Raw genomic sequence first — 17,455 nt, 5'->3', positions numbered from 1 at the left:
TTCTCCAGGGCTCCCAGCAGCAGGACGGGGGAAGAGACAGAGACGATTACCCCAGCACTTCCACGACTTTGACTTGGGTGTGTGGGTTTTTATTGGGGCCGATGGATCCCCTCATGGGGGCACGGAGTGGCATTCCGACTACGTAGCTTCCACGTGCTAGGGACACGTTAGGGACACGGTTAGTAATGCAGCGAGTCGGAATGGGGGTGCGTCAGAATAGTGGGCTTCGGAATGCCGGTGTGTAACTGCCTCATGGTTGGGCTGTGTAGCGTTATATTCAGTCAGTTGGCAAAAATATGCAATACACGCATGGGAGCTCTGCCTCATGAAGGCTTGTTAGACACGGCAACATGTAGCACAAACAAACAAATAAACAAATGGATGGACAGTGGTGACAACATAGCGTTCGGCCTTCTGGCCTGACAGAGACTATGTATTATTCACAATTGTATTGATACTTGTACAGTGGTGTTGCTTGAACTTAACCGTTGGTGTATTCAATTTTAGCTGCCAATCCAATGGGTCTTAATTAACTTGTAATTGATTTTGGTCAATTGGTGCCTGTAGAAAATGTCACTGCATGAAGGTACTGAAAGACCCACCTGCCTCAGACATCAGCAACATTTATATGAAAATTACAAAAATATAATTGTGTATTGTTCTAGGGTTAGACCACTTTTTTAGAGGTTTGGGTTGTTTTCTTACCTTATTATGTGCAAACTATTACATTCCATGAGTTATTTCGCTCTTGTTGAGGAAAGAAATACTTTGTTACTCCACTGCGCCTTCTACCGATATTGCCCAGAGAATTGCCTCATAGAGAATATTTTTCCTCTGTTGAAAAGAAATCCCATTCTGGGCAAAAAGTACTGCTTATACGTGTGGTGGGGGAGTGCTTCCACTAAGGAAAGTAAGCTTTCTAATGACACAACCCGCCTTTTGGTGAGTAGCAAAAACTTTATTTGTATTTACTTTAAAGACAAGAGGCTGGTCTGCATTAATGCGAGCAGCGGAAGTCGAGAGTAACATAGCTCTAAATTCAACAACGCATTAGAGCTATGCTATGGACCAGAGCTACGCCTGTGGTGTAAACTAAGACATGTCGGCTGCTGCTCGTACAACTTTTTGCTCCTCCTCTCGCTGTATTGGGCTGTGTTCCCCGGAAGTAGTTGGCACGAATTCACAGATATTGCCTGGCTGCCTGCGGTAATGAACACCAGGGGGCGCTGAAAGTCTTAAATACTAAATAGATCAATTCTAATTATTTTGGAAAATATGTATTTTGCTTAAGTTTCCAGCACCACCCTTGATAACGTCTACTTCATAATAGCTAATTTTGTACATACAGAAAACAGACAGAAAACAGAATCCAGTGTTGATGACTATCATGTTGTTTTTCTGCTCCTAGACCTCCAAGAGGAGTTTTCTACTAAACAGGAGAGGAACCCCAGTCTGCTTCAGGAGGAACCAGAGCCTCCAGATATTAAGCAGGAACAGGAGGATCTACTTCAAAGACCAGAGGAGCCTGATGGGTCAATGACATTACTAGCAGTGAAAAGTGAAGATGAGGATGAAGTGAAAAGTGAAGATAAGGATGAAGACATCTCTTTGCACGTTGAAGTTGAACTTGGATCTAACACTGAAGACCGTCATTATCGGGAGGAATCCAGTGAATCTGACACTGAAGACAGTGATTATCAAGACGAGTCCAGTGAATCTGACACTGAAGACCGTCATTATCGGGAGGAGTCCAGTGAATCTGACACTGAAGACAGTGATTATCAGTGGGGTCCAGTGGAGTCCAGTGGAGGTCAGTCAGTGTTAAAGGGACAGGAATAGGGATGGGTATAATTAGGATTTCTGTGAGTCCGGTACTGATTACGGTTCCCTATTTCAGTTACAAAAAGGTATAAAATAACTTAAATTAGAGCCGGTCAAACTTTTATTTCACCAAAATCTTTACTTTATTTATTTTTTACGACAGGTAATGGAGTAACATCCTCTATCCCTATTCAACAGTTGAGCCGTGTGTGTGTGTGTGTGTGTGTGTGTGTGTGTGTGTGTGTGTGTGTGTGTGTGTGTGTGTACATACATAAATACATACTAAGGCTGTCAAAGTTAACGCATTAATCGTGCGTTAACGCAAATTAATTTTAACAGCGTCAATTTAATTGACACTCGATTATTTTGAAAGAGCAGTTAAGAGACATGCATGCATGTTTCTGTTTTCCACTGGCCAAGTAGCCCCCTTGGCCAGTTTTCCAGGCTGCGGCCGGCCGGGTGCCTGTCTACCTCGTATTGGCTATGCCTTACTCAAGTTGAATTATTGTTAAACATCTGCATTACTACTACAAGAAAACTAACTGTTAATTATTATTTTGTGATGCACAGTTAGTCTTGTCGCGAACGTTTGTTTGTGTGTGTGTCGGGGGGTGGGTGCAGACCTTTGCTCTCGGAGCAGCAGTGCTGTCGTTTCTTAGGCTACTAATGGCGTGTGACAGAGACGTGCTGCGCTACTCTATTACCATATATGCATCTCATTACAACAGGGGTTTTCCGTATTTTGCCGTTACTGCTAAATAAATAGTACTTGACTGTGCACATCTGTAGGAACCGATAGGGAGTACCCGGTACCCAAGCTTGCTTGCTTGGTTTGGTACCTGCTTGGGCCCGAGGTTCAGGACCCAAACCTAAACAGAAACTACATTTGTGGGGGAAACTGAGATTTGGCACAGTTACTAAATTAGGAGAACTTCACCTTCATCAAAAAGTATTAACAGCCTAGGGAAGCCTTTGTGCTCCCAAACAAGGATACACAAGTTTGATGATGACTTTTCAAGCTTTTCAAGTTGTACCTGTACACACTATTTTTAACCTGCCTATTCACTCTCTCTTAGGTGTGAGGTCCCGGTCTTCAGAGACCCACATCTGTACACAATGTGAAAAGGATTACATTACTGCATCTAAACTGAGGCGACACCAGCGTATCCACGGAGAAAAACCTTTCCAATGTAAACATTGTAATAAGAGATTCAGTGATGCAGGCAATCTGAAGACACACCTGCGTATCCACACAGGAGAAAAACCTTTCCAATGTAAAGATTGTGACAAGAGTTTCAGCTATGCACACCAACTGAAGGCACACCAACGTATCCACACTGGAGAAAAATCTTTCCAATGTAAAGATTGTGACAAGAGTTTCAGCTCTGCAGGTTCTCTGAAGACACACCAACTTATCCACACTGGAGAAAAATCTTTCCACTGTAATTATTGTGACAAGCGTTTCTTACGCTCAGCTCACTTGAAATCACACCAGCTTATCCACACAGGAGAAAAACCTTTCGAATGTAAAGTTTGTGGCAAGCGTTTCAATCAGTCAACACGCGTGAAGACACACCAGTGTATCCACACAGGAGGAAAACCTTTCCACTGTAAAGATTGTGACAAGAGTTTCTATTATTCAAATGACCTGGAGAGACACCAGCGTATCCACAAAGGAGAAAAACCTTTCCACTGTAAACATTGTGACAAGAGTTACCATACTTCTACTGACCTGAAGATACACCAGCATATCCACACTGGTGAAAAACCTTTCCAATGTAAACATTGCAACAAGAAATTCACCAAGGCAACTTCTCTGAAGATACACCAGAGTATCCACACTGGAGAAAAACTTTTCCAGTGTGAACATTGTGGCAAGAGTTTCCGTACGCTAAACCTACTGAACATACACCAGCGTAGCCACACAGGAGAAAAACCTTTCCAGTGTAAACAATGTGACAAGAGTTTTAGTACATCAAGTTCTCTGAGGGTACATCAGAGTTACTACCACGCTGGAGAAAGACCTTTCCACTGTACATATTGTGACAAACGTTTCAAACAGAAAAGGGAGCTGAAGATACACCAGCGTATCCACACTGGAGAAAAACCTTTCCAGTGTAAACTTTGTGACAAGAGTTTCTGTCAGTTAACTTCTCTGAAGTATCACCGGCGTTCCCACACTGGAGAAAATCCTTTTCCACTGTAAACGGTGTGATTAGAGTTTCAGTGAGACACTGGAGAAAAACCTTTCCACTGTAAATGTCACGTCAGCTGAAGGGACGCCAGCATGTTCGCACTGGAGAAAACGCTTGTCACGATGTTAACAATGTGAAAATTGATTTACAATAACCTCACCTGGAAACCCCACATAGACTACTTAAAGGTGATATAGACAAATTTTCAGCCAAAATTTAAAATATATATAAATGTATTTTTTGGGCTTTTTTCCCCTCTATCTTTCCCTATATTATGATGCTGAGGTGTTCTCCTGCAACAACACACTCTCCCTTTGGCCCCATCTGGCTGAAGGGTTTGTTTATATCCACTAGACTAGAGTTTACTAGTCGGGACGTCGGGGGGGATTTTAACTTTTAGCCAATTGCAGTGCGAGGCTGTGACTGTGTTCAACCCAGCCGTATTATAATGAAAACGCGATGCGATTTCATTGCAATGTATAGTATTATCCCCATATCTTGGTTTCATCAACATTGTTCATGTGAAATAGTATGTTTATGATTTAATATGTAAGCCTATTGAAATTATGATAATCGCATGGTTGGGTGGTGTGAAAACACCAGCAGCCAGCACCCCTAAGAACTCGGAGGATCCTAGAAGTCACAGAACGTCGGACCCCGACCCCCCCCCCCCCCCATAAAATCTCCTGTTTCATCATGTGGAGTGCTTATTTGTTGAAATGGTGGAAGTGGAAGTGAGTAATAGCATCATGTCACGGTTTGTCACCGCCGCGGCGACTGCCTTCTCCGGCCGGCTTGAAGCATGCATTCAACCCGTGCTTGCCAACGGTGAACCGTTGCGGATCATCATAGCGATTTCTCTTCATTGCAATGAATAACCGTGGACAGAGTAGTTCACATGAACGATGCTGTAGTGGCTGGGGCATTTGAGGTGCAATATATGTTGTATATGCACGCAGCACGATTACAAATAAAAGATAATTGAATTGAGAGCCAGTGAATCTCCTCCTCCCCTACTTCCTCATTTGCGGGACTCATCGTGTCAGTCGTGTGATATTGCGATTATGCGTACAGTTACCCTTAAAAAAACATGTCAACTCAATGTCATTGTTGTAAATAAGATATCGATAGTAATTCATAATTTTTCAATGTCAAATGTAGCCATACGAGCGCAATATCCATATTGTCCCCAGCAGCAACAACAATCCTAGCCCCTCTCTGAACCCTCTGTATAGTTTTTTACACTAGACTTTACATAGGGTCCCGTCCCATTTGTCCCAGGCTAAATGTTATTCAGACATACATACCTTCGGAAACGGACGTGCTGCGCTTTTTTGTTGGGGATGATATGTTTCAAAAGAAGCATACATCTGCTATAGAGAGTCGCATTCCCGCCCCCTGTCATGACAACGTCAGGCCCAGGAAATGATTACCAATGCATTTTTCCCATAGACATTTCAACAAGTATTTATTTAAAGATGGTTACGCCGCCGACAAAGCCAACTCGAGTTGTGACAAATCATGACAATAAACACAATATTTTGGACCAAAAAGGTGTTTTTAGCCGAGCTATTTGAATTGTGTACAAACACTGGAAACCTGTTGCACCACTCAGTTCACACAGGTTTTTTTTTAAGTTTTCAACTGTGTGTGTGTGTGTGTGTGTGTGCGTGCGTGCACACGTGCGTGTGTGTGTTGTGTTGTGCACACTCACTCAGACATGTTCTGCTGGGTTACATAGTAAATGTCCTAATTCGTGAGGGGGCCATGGTTTGTCATGTACTGTTTTTGATTTTGTGAGGAGGGGGAGGGAGCTGGAGGAGGTTTGTTTCCAAAATAATTATTAAAAATAAATAAAAAAACAGTCAATGAAAAACCACGGCCCCTAGCGTATTAGAAGGACAATATCGGTCAACAGAACATGATTATTAGTGACGACCTATTATATGAAGATAGGTTGAAAAGTGGTGAAGTTGTCCTTTAAGGAACATGCAAACTCCACACAGAAAGGCCCGTTCGCCAACCCTGCCTCGGGTATGGGCACTGACGCTGAGGAGAGAACACGCCCACAGTGGCTGCGTCCCCAGCAGGAATCGAACCCAGGACCTTCTAGAGCGAGATGACAGCACTAGCGACTGTGCCACCGTGCCCCCTAGATAGCTCTTGTCCATAGCATCATGCACTTTACTGCCGTTGCGTAAACTTGCGTTTTGGCTATGCAACGTTCTCTTTCCTGGCTCGCCTGAGACGTGAACCAACCTACTCACCTCGCCCTTACCGATATTGCCAACTTTGCCAAGAGAAAACCTTCATAGAGAAGATTTTTCCTTGTGAAAAATTACGAAAAATGTCCTTCCTTTGTGAAAATAAATCTCTTTCTGGCCAAAAAGTACATTTGTACTTTTGTAGGCTAAGGCAAATGCAATCCACTGAACAGAATGTATCCATTTGGATAAGTGTTTAAAATGTTAAGAAAATACACAACCATAAATTATTTAAATACTTAATTTATTGTTTTAATGTGCAAGTTAATCACTTTAGTTTACTCTAGACTAGAGGATACTTTTATTCTGAAGAGCTCGGCCACCGGAAGTCTTATCCGTGCTGGCTTATGCGTGTTTATTAGACACTGCATGATTGAACTGCGAGGGAAACAGAGCAGAGAGTGAACGTGATACAGATAATGTCTGTTTGATGATATGCTACAGTTTGCAGTACGAGTACGACCCTTTGTGCAATTTGTGCCTGAGATTATCTGGTTGCACGACACTAGTCTGTAAAGAGTGACAGACTGGCTAGTTGTGAAAACGGGAGGAAATTGCACGCGAATAGAACAAAGACTGTTTTGTATGCTAACGCTAATGCCAGGAGCTTCAATTATAGTCGAGAGACTGGACTACAATAGTACCCCACTTTGGATGTGTTAAAGTGTAACAGAATAAGTCACCCGGGAAGGTATGTTTTTGTTTTATTTTGTGTAAATTAGGCCTAGAGTGTGAACCTAAACAGTGTTTAACCAGAAAATAGAAAACACGTAGGGGCCAACCCCGAACCTCATGCCTTTGCATGCTACTCTTCCTGCAGACCAGCCAAATCAAAAATGTAAAGGAACTTTTTCGCTACTCACCAATATAAAGGCGGCTTGTGTTATTAGAAAGCCTACTTAGCAACGGTAGACTTTTTGGCCAGAGAGGCCAGATTTTTGGAAGATTTTTTTTGTTTTGTTACTCCTGCTACTCCTAATACACAAGTAAGACGCGCGAACGCGGGAAGCGAACGCAGATCGTAAATTGCAATAACAATTAGAATAAATTACGAATTAGTGAGAACTTTATGGGCACAAAGTGTCTGTGCCCTTTGTGCCCATATATGGAGCTGAGTGATTTGTTGATGCAACACACTCCATATTTGGACGTAGCTCCATATATGGGCACAAAGGGGGGACACACGCATGCACAGACATGATCTGCTAGGTCTCATAGTAAGTGCTCACTGCATTCGCAACCACACTGCTGGCTCAGAGTGTGTCCACCGTGGAACGTAGGCTTTCTAATAACACAATCCGCCTTTTTATTGGTGAGTTTTGATTGATTGAAGTATTTAACAGTTTGCAGAATTACAAACTGTTAACTGTGAGTGGATGACACCATATAAAGCATTACACTTGTTTACAAGATAAAAGGGACCAAGGAATGCAGCAATAAGTCTATATACAAAATGCACAATAACCCTTCCTGGGTACCAGATGGGACGAGTGACACGCACCTTTTGTTTTTTTTTGTTTGTTTAAGTTTAGAGCTTAGGGTTAAGGTTACGTTTAGGTATAATTTTACAAATTTTAGAGTTAGCTATTTAAAATGCTCATTTGTTAATTGTTTGGTCTTCTTTCTTTCAACTTCAGTGTTCTATGTTTTTTGGCTTATTGTGGGTATTGCATATTTAATTTTGAGCGGTGCCTAAGGGCCGATTCATAATCCTATTTTACCACTGTTTTGGCGCTGTAGTGCCAAAATGATTTTGGCTCATCAGAAAATTTCAGTAGCACCGAAGAGCCGACTTTAGGACGGTACCCGCACCTACGAACCTCAAATGACGTCACTGGGGAGGCACTGGGGAGACACTGGAGAGGCACTCAGGGGAGACACTGGGAGACACTGGGGAGGCACTGGGGAGGCACTGGGGAGACACTGGGGAGGCACTCAGGGGGACACTGGGGAGGCACTCAGGGGGGTACTGGGGAGCCACTGGGCAGACACTGGGGAGGCACTGGGCAGACACTGGGCAGACACTGGGGTGGCACTTGGGGAGGCACTGGACATTTCATATCACACACACACACCATGATTCAAAAGCCCCCTAAAAAAAAAAACAGCTTGGCATGGCGCGATTTATTTCAAGCATGGCGCAGCGCCATGCCAAGAACATTGTGCAGGAAACCCTGAGTTGTACTTGAAATTTACTGTAATTCTGCAAACTGTTGATACATAAATCAGTCAATAAATGTATATGACTGCCTGCCTGCCATCTTATCGCTGCTTGCCACTATATAATTATTTTCAGTAGTTGTATTTATTTTTGCATAAATCATGTATAAATTTATTTTTTACAAACTTCAACTGGGATTTCAGATATCGGTGCACACTCTGGGTAGAACATTGTACAAAACTTCACGCAAATTGCTTTGTATTTTTGTGCGTCCCTGCCTGGTCAGTAATAGTGCCCACCACTGCCTGTGTTTGTACAACGGCAGTCTATGGTACAACGCAGGGAGGGAACACAACATGCGTTGTACATTTAAATGTCAACGTACTTATTCTGTTTCTTCATTCCAGAGACTCCAGACTGGTCTATGGAGTCCAGCCTGCAGGTGAAGATGAGTTCTACAGAAGCAGCCAGAACCATTTCTCCAGGGCTCCCAGCAGCAGGACGGGGGAAGAGACAGAGACGATTACCCCAGCACTTCCACGACTTTGACTTGGGTGAGTGGGTTTTTACTGGGGCCGATGGATCCCCTCATGGGGGGACAGAGTGGCATTCCGACACTCTGCCATTCCGACTACATAGCTTCTACGTGCAGTTAGGCCGTGTGTGTGTGTGTGTGTGTGTGTGTGTGTGTGTGTGCACATGCCCAGTTCACTGCGGGGACCAGGCAGAGAGGCTATACGTCCCCCGGAGAGGCTCATGATCTCGGCCGCAAGACTATGCCTCGGCTCGGACAACCAGGCCGATAATTCATCTTTGATATATATATATTGATTATTACAATGAATACAAACATAAACACACTATAGTTCACTTGAACAATGTTGTTGTAACTAACTACGGTATTACAGAGGGGTGTACATGTCAGCCTGTGGCTGAGAGGGGAAGAAAGAAAGGGAAGAGAACAGTAGTCGCGCTGCGGGGCTGAGGGCTCTCAGAGCGGGCAGACAACAGCAGACAGTCCGTAGTCCCGCTGAGGGCTCTCAGAGCGGGCAGACAGGGGTGTTGGTGACCGGGGCAACATGGGACTCGAGCCCGAAATTTGCGCTTGTGCTGCAGTTCCCCTAAAAAAAACATGCAAACCTCAATTGCATTCTAACTAAGAGTTTCGGGCGGGAAAAAAAAGTTTTTTCAATGACATTTATAGCCAATATGACGCTAAATGTACCGTCAAAAATGCTAGCCTGACCTAGTAGCCACTTGTTGCTAGCGCCGTAGCGTGTCGCGAGCGCTTTCAAACTGTTTTCAGTCAGACCACGTGATGTACAGTACCAGACATATTAATTTCGGGGCATGTCAGCGGACCTTTAAGTTTCCAGAAGCACCTTTGATAATGTCTACTTCATAATAGCAAATTTTGTACATACAGAAAACGGACAGAAAACAGAATCCAGTGTTGATGACTATAATGTTCTTTTTCTGCTCCTAGACCTCCAAGAGGAGTTTTCTCCTAAACAGGAGAGGAACCCCAGTCTGCTTCAGGAGGAACCAGAGCCTCCAGTTATTAAGCAGGAAAAGGAGGAGCCACTTCAAAGACCAGAGGAGCCTGATGGGTCAATGTTGACATTACTAGCAGTGAAAAGTGAAGATGAGGATGAAGTGAAAAGTGAAGATGAGGATGAAGACATCTCTTTGCACGTTGAACTTGAACTTGAACTTGGATCTGACACTGAAGACCGTGATTATCGGGAGGAGTCCAGTGAATCTGACACTGAAGACAGTGATTATCGGGAGGAGTCCAGTGGAGGTCAGTCAGTGTTAAAGGGACAGGAATAGGGATGGGTATAATTATTATAATTAAACGCATTAATCGTGCGCTAACGCAAATTAATTTTAACGGCGTCAATTTAATTGACGCGCGATTAGCGGTTAAGAGACATGCATGCATGTTTCGGTTTTCCACTGGCCAAGTAGCCGCCTTGGCCCGTTTTCCAGGCTGCGGCCGGCCGGGTGCCTGCCTACCTCTTATTGGCTATGCCTTACTCAAGTTGAATTATTGTAATTGTGCATTACTTAAGACTACTACAAGAAAACTACACAATTAGAGGATGTAGAAGAATTATTATTTTGATGATCAACATTTCATAGCCTACTCCTACTGTATGTTATGTTAACGTCAATACGGCATGGAAATGTGGACATATTCTTTAGTTTGGGTCTGCAAGGTCTAAATCTCATCAAATCGTGGTTTGTGGTCTCTGATTTAAGGTATATTTAGAACAGATAAAAAATATGCGATTAATTTGAGATCTATCATGAGCTAGTTGAGTCACAGACTAAGGTTCTGTGACCATCCTCTGGCAAGGATGTTTTGATGATTGATTTGACCTCTATGGAGCCTTTTATAAAAGATTTAGCCCCCAGGTCCCTCGCAAAAATCCCGGCATTTCTTTGCTAGAGGGCCAAATTCAAATCGGCGTCCGGCACCATAGGCAAAAAAAGGGGGCTAAATCTTTTATAAAGGGTCCATAGAGGTCAAATCAATCATCAAAACATCCTTGCCAGAGGATGGTCACAGAACCTTAGTCTGTGACTCAACTAATAATGTGATTAATCGCGATTAAATATTGTAATGGATTGACATCCCTAATATGTGCGCGCGCACACACACACACACACACACATACACGCACATGCACATGCACACGCACATGCACACGCACACACAATCAAAGGCAAGTGTTTACAGCTGTTATTTTGTGATGCACAGTTAGCGCTGGTTAACATTGGGTCTACTAATGTTACAACCTCCTCTGACATGTGGATTTTAGCCTGGTAATTCAAGATGAGAACAGCAACGCTTGGTACAAGGATAGTAGGCTATATTCCTTGCTTCCTATACTTGAGTAGATGTATGGTCTTGTCGCGCACGTGTGTTTGTGTGTGTGTGTGTGTGTGTGTGTGTGTGTGTGTCGGGGGGGTGGGTGCAGACCCTTGCTCTCGGAGCAGCAGTGCTGTCGTTTCTTAGGGGCTACTAACGGCGTGTGACAGAGACGCGCTGCGCTACTCTATTACCATATATGCATCTCCTTACAACAGGGGTTTTCCGTATTTTGCCGTTACTGTTAAATAAATAGCCCTCGACTGTGCACATCTGTAGGAACCGATAGAGAGTACCCGGTACCCAAGCTTGCTTGCTTGGTTTCGTACTTGCTTGGGCCCGAGGTTCAGGACCGAAACCCAAACAGGAACTACATTTGTGGGGGAAACTGAGATTTGGCACAGTTACTAAATTAGGAGAACAAAGGCGAAATATGAAAAAACAAGTATTAACAGGGAAGCCTTTGTGCTCCCAAACAAGGAACTTGTTTGATGATGACTTTTCAAGCTTTTCAAGTTGTACCTGTACACACTATTTTTAACCTGCCTATTCACTCTCTCTCAGGTGTGAGGTCCCGGTCTGATGATGATTCAGCTGATTGTTCAACTGACCTAGAGAACCACCAGCGTATCCATACGGGAGAAAAACCTTTCCAATGTAAAGATTGTGACAAGAGTTTCAGCTATGCAGGTTCTCTGAAGACACACCAACGTATCCACACGGGAGAAAAACCTCGGTCTTCAGAGACCCACATATGTACACAATGTGAAAAGGATTACATTACTGCGACTAGACTGAGGCGACACCAGCGTATCCACGGAGAAAAACCATTCCAATGTAAACATTGTAATAAGAGATGCAGTGATGCAGGCAATCTGAAGAAACACCTGCGTATCCACACAGGAGAAAAACCTTTCCACTGTAAAGATTGTGACAAGAGTTTCTATTGTTCAACTTACCTAGAGAACCACCAGCGTATCCATACGGGAGAAAAACCTTTCCAATGTAAAGATTGTGACAAGAGTTTCGGCTATGCAGGTTCTCTGAAGACACACCAACTTATCCACACTGGAGAAACATCTTTCCTCTGTAAATATTGTAACAAGCGTTTCTATCGCTCAACTGACCTGGAGAGACACCAGCGTATCCATACGGGAGAAAAACCTTTCCAATGTAAACATTGTAATAAGAGATTCAGTGATGCAGGCTATCTGAAGAAACACCTGCGTTATCACACAGGAGAAAAACCTTTCCACTGTAAAGATTGTGACAAGAGTTTCTATTATTCAAATAACCTGGAGAGACACCAGCGTTTCCACACAGGAGAAAAACCTTTCCACTGTAAATATTGTGACAAGCGTTTCTATAGCTCACATCACTTGAAGTCACACCAGCTTATCCACACTGGTGAAAAACCTTTCCAATGTAAACATTGCAACAAGGGATTCACCCGGGCATTTACGCTGAAGAATCACCAGAGTATCCACACTGGAGAAAAACCTTTCCACTGTAAAGATTGTGACAAGAGTTTCAGATATGCAGGTTCTCTGAAGACACACCAACTTATCCACACGGGAGAAAAACCTCGGTCTTCAGAGACCCACAAATGTACACAATGTGAAAAGAATTACATTACTGCATCTAAACTGAGGCAACACCAGCGTATCCACGGAGAAAAACCTTTCCAATGTAAACATTGTAATAAGAGATTCAGTATTGCAAGCAATCTGAAGATACACCTGCGTATCCACACAGGAGAAAAACCTTTCCACTGTAAAGATTGTGACAAGAGTTTCAGATATGCAGGTTCTCTGAAGACACACCAACGTATCCACACGGGAGAAAAACCTCGGTCTTCAGAGACCCACAAATGTACACAATGTGAAAAGGATTGCATTACTGCATCTAAACTGAGGCGACACCAGCGTATCCACGGAGAAAAACCTTTCCAATGTAAACATTGTAATAAGAGATTCAGTGATGCAGGCAATCTGAAGAAACACCTGCGTATCCACACAGGCGAAAAACCTTTCCACTGTAAAGATTGTGACAAGAGTTTCTATTGTTCAACTGACTTGAAGTCACACCAGCGTATCCACACGGGAGAGAAACCTTTTCAATGTAAAGATTGTGACAAGAGTTTCATTTATGCAGGTACTCTGAAGGCACACCAACTTATCCACACTGGAGAAAAATCTTTCCACTGTAAATATTGTGACAAGCGTTTCTTACGCTCAGCTCACTTGAAGTCACACCAGCTTATCCACACAGGAGAAAAACCTTTCGAATGTAAATATTGTGTCAGGAGTTTCTATTGTTCAACTGACCTGGAGAGACACCAGCGTATCCACACAGGAGAAACCCCTTTCCAGTGTAAACATTGCAACAAGGGATTCACCCAAGCATCTTCTCTGAAGAATCACCAGAGTATCCACACTGGAGAAAAATCTTTCCACTGTAAATATTGTGACAAGCGTTTCTTACGCTCAGATCAGTTGAAGTCACACCAGCTTATCCACACTGGTGAAAAACCTTTCCAATGTAAACATTGCAACAAGGGATTCACCCGAGCAACTTCTCTGAAGAATCACCAGAGTATCCACACTGGAGAAAAACCTTTCCAGTGTGAACATTGTGGCAAGAGTTTCCGTACTTCAAACCTACTGAACATACACCAGCGTAGCCACACAGGAGAAAAACCTTTCCAGTGTAAACAATGTGACAAGAGTTTTAGTACATCAAGTTCTCTGAGCGTACATCAGCGTTACCACGCTGGAGAAAGACCTTTCCACTGTACATATTGTGACAAATGTTTCAAACAGAAAAGGGAGCTGAAGATACACCAGCGTATCCACACTGGAGATAAACCTTTCCAGTGTAAACTTTGTGACAAGAATTTCTGTCAGTTAACTTCTCTGAAGTATCACCAGCGTTCCCACACTGGAGAAAATCCTTTTCCACTGTAAACGGTGTGATTAGAGTTTGAGTCACTGGATAAAAACCTTTCCACTGTAAATCTCACATCAGCTGAAGGGACGCCAGCATGTTCGCACTGGAGAAAACGCTTGTCACGATGTTAACAATGTGAAAAGATTGATTTACAATAAACTCACCTGGAAACCCCACATAGACTACTTAAAAACTAAAATATCAAAAACAATAGCAATCCTATGTAAAATGAAAGACATCATTAAAGGACAACTATAATTTTGTTTAGTTCGGGAAGCGAACGCAGCTGTTGTGGCAGTCTGAATCACACACACACACATTTCTTTAATTATTTTATATATTTTTTCATTTATATCTCATATTTTACTTTCTCTAATAATAACCTAAAACATTTGTCCTTTGAAGGGATATTTCACTTTCAAAAAAACTTTTGGTCATTTCATCATCTACTACTTCAGTCAGTATTTAGATATTTGATATTCATTTTAGCTGCCTGCCCCTTCCTATACAAACCCATTATAACTTAAAACTCCATTTTAACATAGATAGATTCATCGAAAACATCCGACCTATTTTCTGTTGACTGATAATGTCCTAATATGTGAGGGGTCCATGGTTTGTCATTTACTGTTTTAATTTATTTTTAATAATTATTTTTGATTTTGTGAGGAGGAGGGGGCTGGAGCTGGAGGAGGCTTGTTTCCAAAATAAAAATAAAAAAATAAAACAGTCAATGAAAAACCACGGCCCCTCACGTAATAGAAGAACAATATGAAGCCCAACACACACCGGGTGCTTCAGTCAACAGAAAAAAACGTTTAGGGGTTTTTGATTAATCTATCATGGTTAAAATGCAGTTTTAAGTTATAATGGATTTGTATAGGAAGGGAGCAACGCAGCTAAAATTAATATCAAATATCTATACAATTCTCTAATACTACCATATCAGTTACCGGTATACTGTGTCGAAGTCTGGGGAAACGCATATAAAACTATATTACACCCTATCGCTATCCTACAAAAGAAGGCAATAAGAATTGTCAAACGGGCTGATTATCATGCACCGACAAATTCACTATGCATTAAAAACTGCACATTGAAATATGAAGATTTAGTCACCCTCTCAACACCGCTATAATAAGTCGCTTCCAATCAGCATACAGGAGCTATTTAAGCCTAGGGAAAGCACCTATAAACTCAGGGGAATTGGAATTTTTAAAAAGACAGAGAGATGTCTTTCTGCCATTGGGGTGAACCTATGGAATAATCTGGACACTGAACTAAAATTAAGCAACTCAATCATAAAGTTCAAGAGAACATATAAAGCAAAGGTAATTGATGGCTATATGGAATCACTCTAATTATATAGTAAGTAACCATACAGTATATGTGTGTATCCCCGTACGTGTGCATGTGAGCATACATGTGTGGCCATATGGGTAGTTATTTGACTGACCTAGTTGTTAACTATCCCCCTCTCTGCCCCCCTTTTCCCTGACGGTCAAAGGTTTAAGGGAGGAGTTGCACCTCAGCCCCTCTCAAAGCAGAGAGCATTATGGTAGAGTGTTTTTATTTTCATTTATTGTGTCACATATTAGGATATAGTTCGGTTTAATTGGTGTAGCAGTATGATGTTCCGTTAGACAAACAGTTTTACTCATGTAACGTTTTTTCTCTTGATGGGATATAATAATAATTATTTTGTTTTGTATTTTAATGGCTTAAAAGTGTGATTACAAAAGAAAAGGGGAAGATTTTTCGCCTCCCTGCCAAAAAAAAAGAAAAAGGTAGAGTAGTGAGTATTTTAAAGTATAGTCTATGCCTTCTAACACGCTCCCTGGATGCAGATGACTAACCTCTGCCCCAAATTCTTCAGAACGGCCTATTATAGCGCCACCATGAGGCCTATTTTTGCTAAACACATTTCATTACATTACTCGTACACATTTTATCCATACATGCACGCAAACGCTATACCCAATCTTTAAGTCATGTGATAAACACGGATCTGTCCTCAACCAAGTTTGCTGCTCCATTTTCTTCTGTTATTTTATTTTATAATACGTTTTTCTTTTTAACAAATATTATGTCTTGTAATTATTTGTCCTACACAAATATTAAATTCCCATTGACAATGAATGGATGATGTACGATGATGAGAGCGCCCCTCATTTCAAACGGGTGTGAATATCTTTTTAATATATCTCTGAATACAGGAGGCAAAAGAATGTTGCTTTACTGACACTTTACTGAATTTATTTTTTCTTTTTTTATCCCACGATTTTGCAACCCATTCTTTCACCCAGTGTCGATTATAATGTAATCTTGGGCACTACACCTCCTCTGCCAACCTGGGGGGGCAGCGGACTGACCTCGTGCTTTATGGTGGATTTTTATGAAACGAACACTTTGCATAGAGGATAATTCAAGGCACCGCTGCAATGTTGCAAATTAGCACATATAATGCCTAATTTGCATATTTAAACATAATTTCAGAAAACTTGTAGGCCTAATACAAAAAATCTTAGTTTTAATATAAGTAAATCAACTGGAGAAGTTTCATTGTGATAGAGCTTATTATTTAACTTTTTTCCCTATTCACCTACCATGTCTCACCTTAAGTAGATTTGTATTGTACTTTTGTTGTTAAATAGGTGAGATTAAAGTAAACCCACACACTTGTCTGGCTACACGAGAATAGAACTTGCATTGTTCCAATGGTAGGTGCCAGTACCCAACCGGCACCGTTCTGGTTTAGATAGTGTACTTTTATAAGTGTTAACAATACACAGAAACATAATTTGTGTTGTATATTTTCGTTTAATTACTTAATGTGTTGTTTTAATGTGCAAATCAATCGTTTTTTGTTTTGTTCACTTTTATTCTGAAGAGCTTGGCCACCGTCCGGAAGACTTATCCGTGCTGCCTTATCGGTGTTCACTGGACACTGGTATGTTCCAGTGTTGCCATGTCCGCTTGTTATAAGCGTCATTGGGCTTGTTTTTCTGTAAAGTTGCTTGTAGATAATATTGGTAGAACGCAGGTTGCGTTTTTGGGGGGGCTTGTTTCCTAATGTTGTTCAAACCATGGTGACATTTTCAAGTAAATAGGACCCCCAAATGTATTAATATATTTATCTGCGGACCCCCATCTGAAAACATTTCATGCCAGCGAGGCAGCGACCCCC

At 42.0% G+C, this 17,455-nt stretch overlaps 2 protein-coding genes across 2 annotated transcripts in view; both read left to right on the top strand.

The window, feature by feature from the left end:
* The window catches only part of LOC308336454 (uncharacterized protein), a gene marked incomplete at its 3' end in the record, with an annotated part of 39,631 nt that extends 35,261 nt beyond the window's left edge, over window positions 1-4,370 (top strand). Inside the window, exons 4-6 of the mRNA XM_080793819.1 lie at window positions 1,489-1,810; window positions 2,898-3,767; window positions 4,351-4,370. Coding sequence (XP_080649945.1) covers window positions 1,489-1,810; window positions 2,898-3,767; window positions 4,351-4,370 — 1,212 coding nt within the window. The remainder of the gene's footprint in view (window positions 1-1,488; window positions 1,811-2,897; window positions 3,768-4,350) is intronic.
* A 2,320-nt stretch (window positions 4,371-6,690) lies between these two features.
* Window positions 6,691-10,274, top strand: LOC308336453 (uncharacterized protein; the record flags this gene model as incomplete). Its single annotated transcript, XM_080793818.1, has 3 exons — window positions 6,691-6,971; window positions 8,849-8,995; window positions 9,928-10,274. The coding sequence occupies exons 2-3, from the start codon at window positions 8,866-8,868 to the stop codon at window positions 10,272-10,274; spliced, it is 477 nt and encodes a 158-aa protein (XP_080649944.1). The 5' UTR covers window positions 6,691-6,971; window positions 8,849-8,865.
* Window positions 10,275-17,455: the final 7,181 nt, after the last annotated feature.

This window comes from Protomyctophum bolini (genome assembly GCF_963924005.1).
Source record: "Protomyctophum bolini genome assembly, chromosome: 21".
NCBI lineage: Eukaryota > Metazoa > Chordata > Actinopteri > Myctophiformes > Myctophidae > Protomyctophum > Protomyctophum bolini.
This window is presented reverse-complemented; position numbering and strand designations above follow the sequence as displayed.